Source organism: Paramormyrops kingsleyae, chromosome 9, assembly GCF_048594095.1.
Source record: "Paramormyrops kingsleyae isolate MSU_618 chromosome 9, PKINGS_0.4, whole genome shotgun sequence".
NCBI classification, from domain to species: domain Eukaryota; kingdom Metazoa; phylum Chordata; class Actinopteri; order Osteoglossiformes; family Mormyridae; genus Paramormyrops; species Paramormyrops kingsleyae.
In genome coordinates, this window is record NC_132805.1 from 36,678,795 (window position 1) to 36,694,307 (window position 15,513).

The 15,513-nt window shown below is 50.8% G+C and overlaps 1 protein-coding gene across 1 annotated transcript in view; it reads right to left on the reverse strand.

Moving 5' to 3' along the window:
- Positions 1 to 703: 703 nt before the first annotated feature.
- Positions 704 to 15,513, reverse strand: part of znf804b (zinc finger protein 804B) — a 134,957-nt gene continuing 120,147 nt past the window's right edge. The window contains exons 7-8 of the mRNA XM_023825797.2: positions 5,393 to 5,523; positions 704 to 4,634 (exon numbers count right to left, since the gene is read on the reverse strand). Coding sequence (XP_023681565.2) covers positions 1,853 to 4,634; positions 5,393 to 5,523 — 2,913 coding nt within the window. The 3' untranslated portion in view covers positions 704 to 1,852. The remainder of the gene's footprint in view (positions 4,635 to 5,392; positions 5,524 to 15,513) is intronic.

The window sequence follows — 15,513 nt, forward strand, 5'->3', positions numbered from 1 at the left end:
TCATTTAATTCTTTCAAAAGTGAGGGGGGGTGTGTTTATTTGGCATTGTTTGTTTTTATGCTTATCTTCCACCCACATGTTTACACGCCGGTCGAGGGCTGTAAGTAACGACTGCGCTCCTCTCGTGTGACCTCCCTCTGCGACGTCTCTCTGTAGTTGGGCTTGCCTCCGCAAGGCAATTAGCGCCCCCCTGACCCACCAAATAAAGGACCGCTTTGATCTCCTGTTGGTGGTGGGCCTCCGTCCACTTCTCTCTGCGCGGTGACAGCGTGCGGCCACATGCTTGGGCACTTGGTTCTCCATCGAGGAACCTGCCTGCCTGATAAAACTGTCATATTGAGGTAACGGCCCGGAAAGGGGGCGGGCAGCCGACTCGGGGCGCGGGCATGACGACTTCATTTTACATACCTGTAAGTGACAAAACTTTCACCCGTATTTGACATTCCAGCTACCTCACTCTTCCGAAATGTCTCTCAAAGAAAAGGAAACTTCAGGTTTCAAGTAAGGAATTAACTCGTTAAAGAGCAGCCGACGGTGATGTCATCGCTGGCTCTGACCATGTGGCCTGCAGACAGAGCAGAGCAAACTCACCCGCAGACGTAACATCGTCTCATTCTCTGGGACTGACGCCTTTGCGCTCAGGATGCTGCTTCAGAGCCGCACCTGTGCTCTGAACTTCACAGGGTCCAGAAAAGAAGCTCACTTGCAAAAACGACTTCCATCTTTAATGCTTTTATCACCATATGTTACACACACACGCCAGGTACTGACAAATTTGGGAAAAATAACAGTAAACAAAAAAATCTGTTTCCAAAGGGTATCATACAGTCACATACAGGTTTGTGTGCCTTTCGTCAGCAAATGGTTTTTATTTACATTACAAAGTACAGAAATACAGTTCAAGTCATACTTTAAATATGTTCAAAAATATTATTGCGTTTCCCTACTTTTCCATTCGTGCATGGGAGTAGCTACCAGGCCGATGAGTGATGCAGTGGTCAGACTCACTCAACACGACTGTACAGTGAGGCAGCAAAGGACCGTTCGCAGCCCCTACCTCTCTTCTTCCACGTGAGTGTGGGGAGATTATGATACAGCAGTATTCCGCATGATCTCTTTCAATCCCGGCAAATTCACACTCTCCTCTCCACCAACACAAGGCAGAACAACATGTGAAGGATCGACTTCAAAGGCTAATTATGCTGTTTAGGTAGTGAGATGGTTTTAGGCATTTGATTAACAGTGAGACGGTGTCCATGGAAGGCTGAAGTATAATTTATGGCTTAAAATTAAATTCCAGTGAAGGCAGTGAGTGGATGATGCTGACTGAAGGGATATTTACTCTGAGAAACTTTATGTTTCCCAATTAACTGGGCACTGTCACTGTGAGACACAGTGAAGGGAAAGGACAGCTATGTCCTATAACATGATCTAGGCATGTCTGCTGTCCTTCCTGTAACATGATCTAGGCATGTCTGCTGTTCTGTAACATGATCTAGGCATGTTTGCTGTCCTTCATGTAAAATGATCTAGGCATGTCTGCTGTTCTGTAACATGATCTAGGCATGTCTGCTGTCCTTCCTGTAACCTGATCTAGGCATGTCTGCTGTCCTGTAACCTGATCTAGGCATGTCTGCTGTCCTGTAACCTGATCTAGGCATGTCTGCTCTGCTTCTGATATGATCTAAGTATGTCTCTGTTGTCCATCTCACATGACCTAACCATGTTTCTGCTGTTGTGTAACATGATCTATGCTCTGCTGTCCTGTAAAATGATCCAACAATGTGTCTGCTCCTGTCCTATCGACCCGATCGGGCTCTGTTCTTCACAGTGTGGATGGAGGCCGGTCTGTCTATGTGGAAGGTCTGGAGTGTGGCTGGAGGTTCTGGCCTGGAAACAGAGGCTGCAGCAGTGGGTGCAGGTGTAGGGTGGAGCTGGCGTGGGCCAAAGGGCTAGGAGCCAGCAGGGCTGGAAGGAGGGAGCCGGCTGGGACCGGATGGAGGGTCAGGTGTGTGGGGACCAGATGGAGAGGGGGGCCGGCCAGGAGGGTCGTGGGGTGGGCGGGGAAGAGCGCGGGTGTGACCGTGGGCAGCTGGATGGGTGCGAGGCGGGGCTGGGGGAGCGGGTGCAGGGGCGCTAGCGGTGCAAGTGGCTGGGCCAGGGAGGAGGCGAATGCGGCCAAAGCCCGGTGGGAAAGCAGCGTGTGAGTGAGGCCGGTGACTGGCATCTGCGGTGGGAGAGGCAGCTGGTGGAAGGCAGGCACCGGGGCAGCACTGGGCGGCTCCGGTGGCACCGCAGGGACGGCCTTGGCGTGCTGCTGCTGCCGCTGCACGTGCCACTGGGCTTGGAGCTGAAGCTGTTTGTACTTGTCGATCTCATCTGCAGAGAAGGTGATTGGCTGCTCGGCCAGAGGCGGGGAGAAACTCTTCTGGGGCCTGCTGGACTCCAGCGGCTGTCTGAGGTGCGCACCACTGCCAAATGGGTGCTCTGCAGAGCCGCACGCCGTGCTGGTCTCCGTCTGGGCTGGGGATCGGGGGCAGACAAGCCTCCCTGAACAGTCCAGAGGAGATGGAGCTGGGCCCTCCTCCGGTCGGTCCGGGACGACCCGGGGCTCTGTACTGCCCTGGCTGAGCTCACGTCTCTCCTTCTTGGCTCTCCTCCTGACAGCGGGCAGCTTTCCTATCAGAGGTAACCACATGGTGGTGTTCATCTTTTTCCTCGTGGGGTTTGTATCCTCTGCAGGCCTGTCCTCTATCTGTTCGGCATGATTGGCATTTGGAGCAGCAGTGTGGTCGTGTTCATCTGCCCTCAGCAATCGAGGCTGGTCTCTGGTTATTTTCCTCACAACAGAGGCAAGCTTGACGAGACGGGACGTTCCCCGGGAGACCAAGTCGGAATTTCCCTGGGAAGACCCTCGAAGTTCCTCGAAGCTGTGCGCTCTGCCTCGGGGTCTGGGCTGGGCCCGTAGGCTTCCCGGGCTGCCCCAGCTCAGTTCGGAGGTGTCCGTGCTGCTACATATGCTGGAGCTCCTCTCCTCCCTGTTCCACCCCTGTCTTTCACTTCGCTCTACCTGCGTGATGGGACACCTCCTCTTATGGACTAAGCCGTCATCGCTGCAGCTGTCCTCTGGCCTGCTGCCACTCCTTCTCTTCAGTGACAAACCAGGAGATGACCCGGTAGAGGACGGGCATCTCCTAGCCCTGTACAGTGGCCCCTCATCATCGGAACACAGGTCAGAGGTCTCTGTCACCCACGCGGAGCTGGATGGTGCCACTGAGCGACTGCCATGGAGTTTGAACCGATTCCGCCTGGTAGAGGAGTGAGCAGGATGGGGAGAGGATCTGCCCACAGGACCCAGTGCTGCTGCAGGAACCCGACGCATTTCCTTTGCGTTCAGTGCAGTGGAGAGTGAGTGTGTGAGAGCCTTGGAGCCACTCATTGTCATCGTATTCCTTCGGCTCAGCATTGCCAACTTCAGATGCATTTTCCTCTTGCTAAGTGCGAGCCTTTTCGTACCCGCACACCTGTCATTTGGGTCTCTCACGGACACCTGGTAGTCGGCATTCTGAGTACACGGAGCTCCGGGCTTTCCGTTACCCTCCACGTTATGGGTTTCACATTCTATGTGACACCGTTCATTCTTTGGCTTTGAAATTCCAAGACGGTTTTCCAGGTGAAAAGCTCCTCTTCGACCCTCCCTGCTTTCCCCGGGCTCATCAGCATGTCCCGGATCCATATCATATATGTCTTTAGTGAATCTCCTCTTACTTTGAGTGAGGTTGAAGTAAAGAGGGTTGCAGCTGTAGGATATGTAGGGCTCCGATTTTGTGTACCGGACTTGTTCCTTAGGCCATTTCAACATGGTGTCCCCATCCCGGGCCAAAACATTTACATACAAAAGCTGTTTCTTATCTGGGTCAGTGTTGACCACAATATATCTCTGTCCATGGTCACAGGCCGTCTCCAATCCCAAGTCTTGCGTTCTCATGCCCTCTCGAGACCCGAGAGTTTCCCGGATCACAGCGCCTACTCTCTGGGACGGGCTACCTCCCACCTCTGCCGGGGTCTCTACAAAGGTGGAACGGAGCCTCCTGTCTGCGTCTTTCGGCTTTTGGTCGGGCTGCCTCATTGGGGGCCGGAGTGGCGATGCGAGGGAGCCCCACTCTTTGGCCCTGCTGAGCTCCCGTCCTTCCGCCTCGCTATCCCATGATGCCTTCTCGCTCATCAGGCCTCTCCGGGTGCCATCATCCACCGTGTCTGTTGTGAAATCTCCATGGGAGGCCACCCGTGCCCAGAAGGCCTCCTGGTCTTGCCTCTGCCTCCAAAGTGCCACCCTGTCGCCAGGGGCCTCCTCCACACTGTCGTTGAAGACTGATGCAGATGACTCCAGCTTCAGCTGAGTTTTTCTGGAGAAGCAGAAGGAGACCCCTGACCTGCGGCCGCCGTGATCCCGGCTCCCTTGCGATGGCCTCTTGCGACCGTGCAGCTGTTCTCTCTGTGGCGGTGGGAACCTGGTTGTTACCACTGAAGAGGTCCCTCCAGAGCCTGGGAGGATGTGCCGGGCCCCGAGCCGAAGCTCCCGCCCGGGCAAGAGGCGTTCTCCATGTTGCTGGGATCTGCACTTCCCTGGACCTCTGTCAAGCACAAGCAGAAACAAGGACATGAGCCAGTGATGGATCCCCAGTGAAGAGCCATTGATGATAAACGCGGCGTGAAACACCTCCTCCTCCTCTTTCTCCTCCTACTCCTCCCTCTAAAGCTGCAGCTTAATTGTGCTCATCCATAACTCTGTGATTTAGCCAGGAGCCCGAATTAGCTGCAGATTAAATTACTGACAGATGTTCAGATCACATTCTGAAAGCCAAACACTGCATTGTTTTTTATTATTATGGACTCAGCAACTTTACAGACTGGGGCTGGATTTCCACTAAACGGAGCATTGGGCAATCTGTGGTTATGAACATAAGAATGCAGATTATGAAAGGAACAGGTTTAATTGATTGATTTCTCAGAGCCCCCCTATACACTCCCCTCCCACTGGACCCTGCCCCTCCCTTGTTGTAATTGCCCCATGTATGCCCCCCCCCCCCATGGACCAGCCCCTCTGGTTGGTGTAGTTGCCCCATGCATGCCCCCCATGAACCCTGTCCCTCTGGTTGGTGTAGTTGCCCCATGCATGCCCCCCATGAACCCTGTCCCTCTGGTTGGTGTAGTTGCCCCATGCATGCCCCCCATGAACCCTGTCCCTCTGGTTGGTGTAGTTGCCCCATGCATGCCCCCCCATGGACCCTGCCCCTCCACTGAGTGTAGTTGTTGCCCCATGCACGCCCCCCATGGACCTGCCCCTCCGCTGGGTGTAGTTGCCCCATGCATGCCCCCACCCCATGCTCACCGATCAGTCTGTTGCCGCAGCTCAGCCAGCTGGTGGAGCCGTCTCAGTGCCCTCTCCTGCTTCCGCTCGTCCTTCCAGGACTTGGAGGCCACGTTTCGAGCAAACTCCCTCTGCTTCAGCTCCTTGAGCCTCTGCGGGGGAGACAGGGCCTGTCACATGGGTGCGGGACCACGGACCACGGACCACGGCTCGATGTCACATGGGTGCGGGACCACGGACCGCGGCTCGATGTCACATGGGTGCGGGACCACGGACCACGGACCGCGGCTCAATGTCACATGGGTGCGGGACCACGGACCGCGGCACGATCCTCAGCATTCAAAACTGCCAAACAGTCTGAAGGCCATCACCTTCCCAGCTTTCACATTAGGGGTGATAATCCACTGGCCGTCTGGCCCCCAGGCTCCCTCTTCTGGCCCATCTAACAGAACATGACACGGCACTGGGGCTGTCCTGCGTTACTGCCTGACGGTAAAGTGCGACCAGTGGTATGCAAACGAACATTTCCCTCTTAGCATTGTTTTGCCTCATTTTGTGATGCTAAAACCCAGCAATTCGTATTACAAGATTAATGATAATGATGCTGTCTGTCTCCGTGATAAAATTTCTACCAAAATGAGATTGTTTTTAAATGACGTTAGTATGAATACGCAGCGCTCTCTTGGGAGTAGAATCCGTCACGCCTAGTGTGTTCTGCGTTCTCTTTTCATCACGTACCTCCTGCCTGTGAGCTTTTGTCCTGGATTAAAAAAAAATAAAATAAAAACATGCTGTTGTAGAGAAGAGAGCAGGCATAACGGGCAGCCGGTGCAGTTTCATTACCCCGACAAGCCAGCGGCGTGACCCGATCAGCACAAACCCTCTGTCACGCACTCTGCCTTTTAAACGGGAAGCCTGACGACGCCATAGCGGCCAGGAGGGAGGCGGGGTGGGAGTCGGATCAGCTTCCAGTCATGTTGGACTTGGTTAGACCCGGGAGACCCCTAGGAAAAACCCAGTTGCTGGTGGTGGTCCCCAGTGGGCCAGTAGGGGCAGTGTGCCCCCCCAGACTTCGTATAAAAGTACTGGCCTAGCACAGTGAGGGAGATGCTATGTTGCTGAAGGCACTGCCCTTCAGATGAGACTCTGCACTGAGGTCCTGCCTCATTAATGACTCTCATTAACGATCCCATGGCACTTATCCAAAGTGCTGGCTGTTACCTTGCTGCTCTGGCCAAGCGACTTCTCAGGCTCTCTCAGAAGCTTCCAGGCCACCTGACGATCCACCAGCACAGGAGCCAGCTGACTGTTTATATCTGCTGAGATTTTCTGGGCCTGAATCAGTGATGTGCTTCACTCAAGCTGTGCTACACCCCGGCCTTATGGTGTGCGGCGCTGCAGAGTAGGTCGCTGGTTCAAATCCTGTGGCTGACACTTGGGCAAGGCTCTTAACCCTAATTGCTCCAGGGACTAGCTGATCCTGCTTTCTCATCCTAATTTGTAGATTTAAATAAATCTAAATGGTAAATGGTGCTATACCCAGGCCTTACTGGGCTTATACCATACTACACCCAGGCTGTGCCACACAGTGGTACTGATTTAAAGGTGGATTGTAAAGACAGTGCATCTTCAGTTCATTCCTCCACTCCAGCAGGGGGCAGCAGTCAGAATGGTTAAGGCACCAAATGTCAAGCCCATGTGAACTGAAGGCTCACTGTCTGCCCACCCCACAGGCAGACATTTACTTAATGACCACTTCTGGTGACTTTTGGAAAATAAATGTTCTTTTCGAACAGTGAATATCGGCCTCACAGATCCAAGTCCTGCTGGTTCTGGTCCGTATCTGACTTTGTCATTTGGTGGGGGGGGGGCAGTAGGAACAGCAGCAGAGGAGAGTGTGTATTTGAAAGGCTGCTGGTTCACACCCCAGGGGAGCCTGTTCTGTTGTAGCCAGGGGCAAAGTGCAGCCTGAACTGGGTCAGCAGAAGCACTCAGCTATAACCACTCAGCTGCCTCACACACAGCCAAGTAACTAGTTAAGTGAAATAAAACTCCGATGTGACTAACTCGGAGAGGCACAGAGGCAGGCCTGCCCTCTAACCCGGAGAGGCACAGAGGCAGGCCTGCCCTCTCATCAGCCTTTTAATGGACCATAAGAGCCCTCTGCAAGGCTATCCCTAGGAGAAATCCTAGTTAGTAGCTCGAGTGATAGGAGCTCGGCCTGTACGTATATTATAGCAACACTGTAACACTACAAACGTAACGCAGTCTGTGTGGCTTTCATCTCCAGAAAACCTCAGCATCAGCTATAGTCGTACGTGTAGAAGCTGGAGAATAAAACAAAGCCAGAACCCAGGGGAAGGACACAAGGCTCCTGGCACGTCCCTCTGAGGCCGGGTCCTTGCCCTCGAGCTCTCTAAGCTCAGGCAGGGAGAGCTATTAACTCCGAGAGCTCCGTGTCCCTGTGAGAAAGGGCGTGCTGACATTGCTCTCCGGCTACGTGCGAGCGGCTGAGGGCTGGCAGGTCAGGCTGCATGGCTGATGGGAAAACACCCGCTTCGTGGGAGATTGCGTGAGATCAAACGGAAAAGCGGCGTTAAGGGCCAGCCGTGTCGGTTTGTGGCTCGGGAAACGGTCAGGCAAGCGGGGTTCTGAGCTGGGGCGGGAAGCTGGAGACTACAGAAAGCCGGTGTGGGCTGGGCATCGGAAGTCACGGCACTGCTCTGGGCCTTCAGGGCATATCGCTCGGGTTGCCTTGGGTTTCCCACCGCCTGGACAAGCCACAAGAGCTCCGACACTCAGAAACGGACAGATGGTTCATCGGCAAACTACAGAAAATGGGTTGGAAGTCACCATGTGTGCGCTTCCTCAAGCTCAACCAATAAACACAGCAGTGGTGTTTACAGGGGGTGGGGCCACGCGGCACAGGCTAATTGGCCGCCAAAGTGCCCCCTTCCTGTCAATCATAAATTCAAAGCATATCATTGGCTAAAAAAAAAAAAGAAACCCTAGTCCACTGAGAACCATGGGCACTGGCGATGACGATCCAGCCATGTTTTTCTTGCCACCTGTTTCCTGGAGTGGATCTATCTCCATGTTCCTCCGATGCCACAGTCCAGCTGAATGTGACGAGTCCCGCGTGCCTCCTACTCTTGGTCATGCTAAGGAATTAGCCGCAGTTACTTAGCATGGCTGAGAATCCCTGGAGTCTCGCCTGCTGACGAGCGACAGGAGGTGGGATGGCTGGGGTCTGAGGCCCAAGTATGACACGAGCCCTGACAGCTCTGACGAACCGTGACCTCATGCCTTTCAGCTAAGATTAGCAGATTTGCTGCCCTGAATTACTTAGCAGACATGGCTGCTTGACGGTAATCCTGTGAAACGTCTCTGTTGGCCCGCTTCCTGCATGTATATCCACAGGTAGGGCGGCCGCGACAGGAAACTCGCGCGTCCGTATTCCATCCAAGAGCCGTCCTAAGCGGACTAAATGTAAGCTTATTTCTTGGAAAAAAAATATGATTCTGTCAGCTCATTTGTAAGGTGGTAACTTAAAGCGAGTCATTTGTAAAATGTTAACTAATGCGAGCCATTTGTAAGATTGTAACTTAAAGTGAATCATTTGTAAGATGGTAATTTAAAGTGAGTCATTTGTAGGACGGTAACTTAAAGCAAGTCATCTGTAAGGTGGTAACTTAAAGCGAGTCATTTGTAAAATGTTAACTTAAAGCAAGCCATTTGTAAGATGATGGATTAAATGAGTCATTTGTAAGATTGTAATTTAAAGTGAATCATTTGTAAGATGGTAACTTAAAGCGAGTCATTTGTAGGACGGTAACTTAAAGCAAGTCATCTGTAAGGTGGTAACTTAAAGTGAGTCATTTGTAAAATGTTAACTTAAAGCAAGCCATTTGTAAGATGATGGATTAAATGAGTCATTTGTAAGATTGTAACTTAAAGTGAATCATTTGTAAGATGGTAACTTAAAGCGAGTCATTTGTAGGACGGTAACTTAAAGCAAGTCATTTATAAGGGGATAAAAGGAGCTTCAGCATCGTCACTTATGAACAAACTCAATTAGTTATAGAATTTCCTATTTTCTCCACTGCGGGCAATTAAACTGCATACTAACTCAATCAGGCGGGGTAAACAGAAGCTACAGTTGAGTTCTGCACCTCTATTATGCTATCTTATTTCCTGTAATCCAGCCTTTAATACTCTCAGTGGAATCTTATTGGTCACTGCAGAGTTTTATGAATGTTTAAGCAAAACTTCCAGGGTGACAGCAGGAAGCAACGGCAGGACCCGTGTGTACAGTACGTCCCCAGGACAGGAGCATAGATGCCGTGGTTTATATCCACCTTTGGTTATTTCAATTGTACATCAGTGTCTCGTCTCCAGATTTGGAGCTGATTTCAGATTTCAGCTGAACTCCTCGGGGCCTCTCCTGTGTCCTCAGAGTAATGGGCCAGTGTAGCCAAGGTGCGCTATATTCCAAAGATCGTGTTTTTATTGGGGGGGGGTGGACATTGAGTTCTCTCCACGCCAGAACATGTTTGTGACCGTAGTCAGTCGCTCTGCCTGTTTTTGCTCTGTGGTCCCACTGGACAGAAATGCAAGAGTCTCACTCTCCTACTGAAGATTGTTTCTTTTCTCCATTTCCTCTCATTTCCCACTTAATCACAGCTAATATTCATTTCTGCATCCCGCTGGGATTCCGGAATGTTCCCCACATGCCGCCCCCAGTGCTTCCGGCAGCTCTGTAGACGCAGTATGTGCAAACGGGTCAATTACAGGCTAACGATGTTGCTTTAATTAATAACATCATCAGTGCTCTCAAAAATGCTACAAGAGGTCAGGACAGATTTTTATTTCTTTCAGCTTTCAGTTTCATTGCTTGTTTTTTAGCTCAAAAATGCACAGTTCCACAGTTAGGTATTCCACTCGTTCCGGGTGATGGACCGGCCCCCTGTCCAGGGTGATCCCCTGCCTCGTATCCAGGGATTTCTGGGATCATTATCTCTGTTCCTGGCCTGGCTTACAGATGCTTTCTGCCTGTTGTGAACTCACTGTTACACTCCCAGTTATATCAGAATGAATTCCAGCCCCCCCCCCCCCCATATCTTTTCTGGTTAGCTCCGTCACGGCTGTCGAACCTGGGTGGGACGTCAGCAGCCGGCAAAAAACGTTTCCCCTGCCCCTCCCAACGTGACGAGCAGGGAAGAATTAACACACGGCCTTATTTTCTCCGAGTACCGCGGAGATCAAAGAATGTGTTACCCATCCCGACGGTGCTGATAGCTATGTAAATATCTCCGCAGAGGTTCTGTTCCAGTTATGTAAAGTGAATTCTCATCAGTGTAGACAGGTAGGCTAAACTCAAAGCAGAGCCCCAAATTCCCTCCTGTTTAACCAGCTTTCTCAGCACATAAAAGCATCTATCTGAACCTACCGTAAAATGAGATCTGTTTTGGTTTTGATTAAGGAATCATCAAGGCATTTCCCAAAGTAAGAGTGACCCGTCACTCAGTACCTGCTCCTGGTGCCTGTCCAGCAGTTTGAACGGGCAAAGAACCACAGCTGCTGGTCCCAGTCCTGTTACGGAAGCACTTTCTCCCCTGTACCGCAAGCCGAACTCGCGCAGAAACAAGTTGAGCTAGTTTTTTGTGTTTATGTTGCAGGCTGTGTTCCCCCTCTGAATTAGGTGTACGGCTTTATCCGCAGCGACTCTGACAGGCACAACTGGCGATCCTTTTATGCGATTCAGTCTCACAGCTCTCTGGTCACCATCGAAGCTTTGGAGGTATGTAAGGAGGTTAGATTGGCCTCCTACTGGGTAGATTATGACCCAAAGCTGCCTTTCTCCCAATCTGCTGTGTAGCCGACAGATAATCCGCATGGAAACCTCAGCCTCCAGACTAATCTCTCCTCTATTTTGTAAATACAAAGGCCAACTGTCTGCTGTCAGGGTCCGTTTGAAGAGCCGTGCATCTACACGGGCTGCGCCGTCTGACCGATCATCTGGCCAGGCTCACCGCAGAGATTTTCTCGCTGATGTCCGTGACGGACAAACAGGCCGTGCGTACGGGTCGCTGATGGAGGTGGCTGGCAGCACGATCCCCTCGAAGACGGCCTTTTTAGCAGACATTAATCACCTGCAGCCATGGCGTGATGAATAATTTGGGATTTTCACTCCATCCGGCTGTGTCAGTCAGTGGCATTTGTCAACTTATTTGGAGCGAGAGTGGAGAGGATGAGTGATGAAAGAGCTTTCGGGCGGAAGAGAGGAAGGCACTCCGTCACTCTGCTGCCGGCTGTCAGGCCAGAGCAGAGACACCTCAGGCAGGTGGGCGGGGGGGTGAGGGTGTCACATGGGGCGTCGTCCCCACGCTGAGAGTGTGTGTGTGTGTGTGTGTGAGACTGAGCTTTGTTTCTGCACTCACATTCCCAGCCCCTAATTTAACTTTGCATAGAAAACACACAGATAAAATGTTCAATTACATGCTTATATAACTGAACAATTATATCCATTCATCCATCTTCCAGTCGCTTATTCTGACACAGGGCTGTGGGGGGGAGTAGGGGGGGGGGGGTCCATCCCTCACAGCACAGACAGTGGCATACCTAGAAATTCTGGGCCCCCTGACGAAATATCACCTTGGGTCCCCCGCCCCTTTTAGCATATAAATGTACTTATTCAATGGTCCCTGTAAAGTGCCAGGCCCCCTAAATCTGCCAGGACATCCGACACCCCTGAGCGCACACACACACACACCCGCTCACAAATGTAGGGTAAACATATCCTTATGGGGACCGCTCATTCACGCGCACGCACACACACATATACCCGCTCACACACACACACACACACACACACACACACACACACACACACACCCGCTCGCACGTGTAGGGTAAACATATCATTATGGGGACCGCTCATTCACGCGCACGCACACACACATACACCCGCTCACACACATACACCCGCTCACACACACACACACACACACACACACACACACACAGTGGGTAATTTACAAACACCAGTTCACTTAAATCTCTTTGGATTGTGGGTTGAAATCCACACAGCCGCCAAACTCTACAGAAAGGAGACAGGATCCACCCCCCCAGCCCCTTGGGTGAGCGGCAGCGGTGCCGCTTCCAGAACCACCCCCCCAGCTGGAATAGGCTTTGGGTTGTATTTCTCAAATTTTGAATACATAACAAATGTTTAAGTTTGGCAAATGGTAAAAAATAGCATATGCTGTTGGTTATCACTGCCTTTTTAATGGAGTCGCCTCGCAATTTCTGTCACTTGTCATCAACAAAAGGTTACTGCTAGCTAAAAATTGGTAAGAAATGTTATTACAGACAGGAAACAGGGCCAGCTGGGGGTGCAGCGACTAATGAGGGAAATCAAAGGGCCGCAGTGCTGAGTCTCAGTAGAGGAAGTTCTACCGTTACTTCAGCCATCATCAAGGTGCAGTTAATATGCAGCCTTGGGGGTCAAACTTGACGTTTTGGGGTCATTTTGTAGCTTGAGGTAGCTAAGTATTGGGAGAAAACAGGAAAAAAAAAAAGGTGTGAGTATTTTAAACCCAGAATCCGGAGTCGACACGTCACTGGCAGTGGTGGTGGAGACTCCTGGCCAGCTGGGGGTTGGGGTCTGGGCCGGGAGCTGCACGGGGGCACGTCCAGGGCACCACCCTCACTTCCTACCCCCCCCCACCTTCGCCCCTTTCCTACCCTTTCATTTGCGGGCCCCAATTAGCACATGAATGGAGAGAGTAAGAAGTCATGCTCTTGCTTTATTAATTTCTTTTTTCCGCTCTAAAAGCAGCAGTGATGTTAATTAAATGCTCTAATGCCACTCTTTGGCGGCCTTTATTTATATATAAGTGAGAATCTCGTTCTAGACTCTGTCTTAATTGTCTGGGGTGTTTTTACATGCTTGTGCGATAGCCCCCAGGAACGGTTACATTCACAGAACGCGCGTGTTTCTCAGAAGATGCTCGCCGTGAATGGCTCATAAAGACTAATTAAGCTACCCGCTTCACTCACTGAACACTTCTGTCAGAAAGTACTCTCCTGTGTTTACTGTCTGCCGGCAAACTCAGTCCCGGAGATTAGCGATGCCATCGCAATCTGCAGCTCTAATGTTACTCTAGTGTAGTGTAGAGTGTTGCTCGTTTGATTGTTGCCACTTAGCTACGTATCATTGTTTTTGTAAATGGAAAACAGTCGGGGTGCCGCAGTGACCTCACACGTCCAGGTTTGGGGGTTTGAGCCCCACCTCAGCTCTGAGGTGTTTGCATGTCCTGCCCAAATCACGTGGGTTTCGTACTGCAGTCTGGAAACGTGTAGTGAGGCAAATTTTTCATAGCGTATGATTGTGCCTGTGCCCTGCGATGGACAGGTATCCTGTCCAGGACGTACCTCAGCTATATCTTATCTTATCTTACATGTTTGCAGGATGGGTAGGAGAACACTGGTATTAGGATGAGCGTCTGTATAAATGACATTTTAACAATAGGCATACCTCATTTCTGCCTGAGTAAAATAAAACAATATTTGGTTCAGTTATGCTCTGTTTCCTGACTCCAACTTGCTGAACTAAAGGTAAACTGGAGGCCAAGGTCCACAGCACATGAGTGTTAATGTAAATCGGGCTTTTAAGGAGAACTCTGCTGATTCTGCTGCACTGTGATGTCGGCTCTGAGAAGCAAAATTGCGCTGGGCAGCTAAAAGGAACAATTCAAAGTCTGAGCCTCTACTTCCCAGCGATGAAAGCAATTCGAAGACAGTGTGATCTGTGGAAAATTATTTCTGATGTGTAGCAATAGACGAGCATTTGGTTCTGTATTATTTCAGTCAGTGACAGGGCAGGGTCACCATGCGCGTGAAATGCACAGGAGTGAAGCATCGGCGGGCTGAGATGGCGGGAGGCTTCGGGTCTCGCCCTGCATGGTCTTTACACCTCGGAGTTCTAGCGCCAATCAGCCAAGCAGTTTGCATCAGCAATGAAAGCCACACAGTGTGTGCATTTCAGTATTTTCAGTATTAGCATAAGTAATTTTCAGCACATAAATGTTGTCCTCAGCAACGCCAGGGTGCATACATTTATTTAATTTGCAACAGATCGTTATCGGGGGTAGATTTTAACCATAGAAAGGAACAAGGTGAGTGTCTGAGTGAAAAGGTTTATAAAGTGCATTAAAATCCCAAACCTGTAAAAGGATACGGGCAGGTGTAGTATTCTGCATGTTGCAGTAGTTTACAGCTTCCTTTGTGAGATGAACTCTGTCCATGTCGTGGACTTTAATTCTTCTGCCAACCGCGTTTGCGCCTCTAAGTAAATATATATTTTTTTTACCATCTGGAATGGATAAATGGTTATGGTGTTAAAACTGGGTAGAAGTTGGGGCTTGACGAACGTCGGGGGCAGAGGTCAGAGGGGCAGCAAGTCGGCTGATCATCCCCCCACGGACTCAGAGGGCTGCATGGAGGAGCAAGCAGATGGGCCATTTGCATAGGCGTGTAAACAGCGATTCGGCTCAGTGTCTACGGCGTTGCCAGGCAGGACGTGCATTTTGTTCTTTTTAGAGCTTGAAAAAAGGTGGGGACCCGTCACACGTGTCGTTCCCAGCGGCTTGACTCATCTTCCAGAAGCTTTTCACAGCAGGAACGGCGTGTAAAAAGAAATCACCTGCGATTGCCCCACAGCGCCTGAGTCCCATATGGCGAGCTGACTGCTTTTCCTCTGTTTGTTCCTACCTCGTTCACTTTAATTGTGTTCTTAGTTCAGTTCAGTTTCCCCATAATGCCACAAACGTGATTCACCCCTGAGTCCTAAAGAATTATCCCGTGTCCCGACCCAGCTTCCGGTTTGCTGTGACACTCTCCGGCCGGCCCCCTGTCGCCCCCCATCTTCACACACTTCAGTGGTTTGTGGTCAGCAGTTAATTGCCCATGGTGTATATATTGTCACGCGTTATTTTTTTCTGACAGGATCCACTGTAGTTTGATAGATTTTAAATTACTTAACATTCTGAAAAGGTACAGAAGTTAAGTAACTTGAACTGGAAGAGGAATAGCTTATAAAATGGCTTCCTGAGAGCCAGGCCAGAAATTCAGGTCTTATT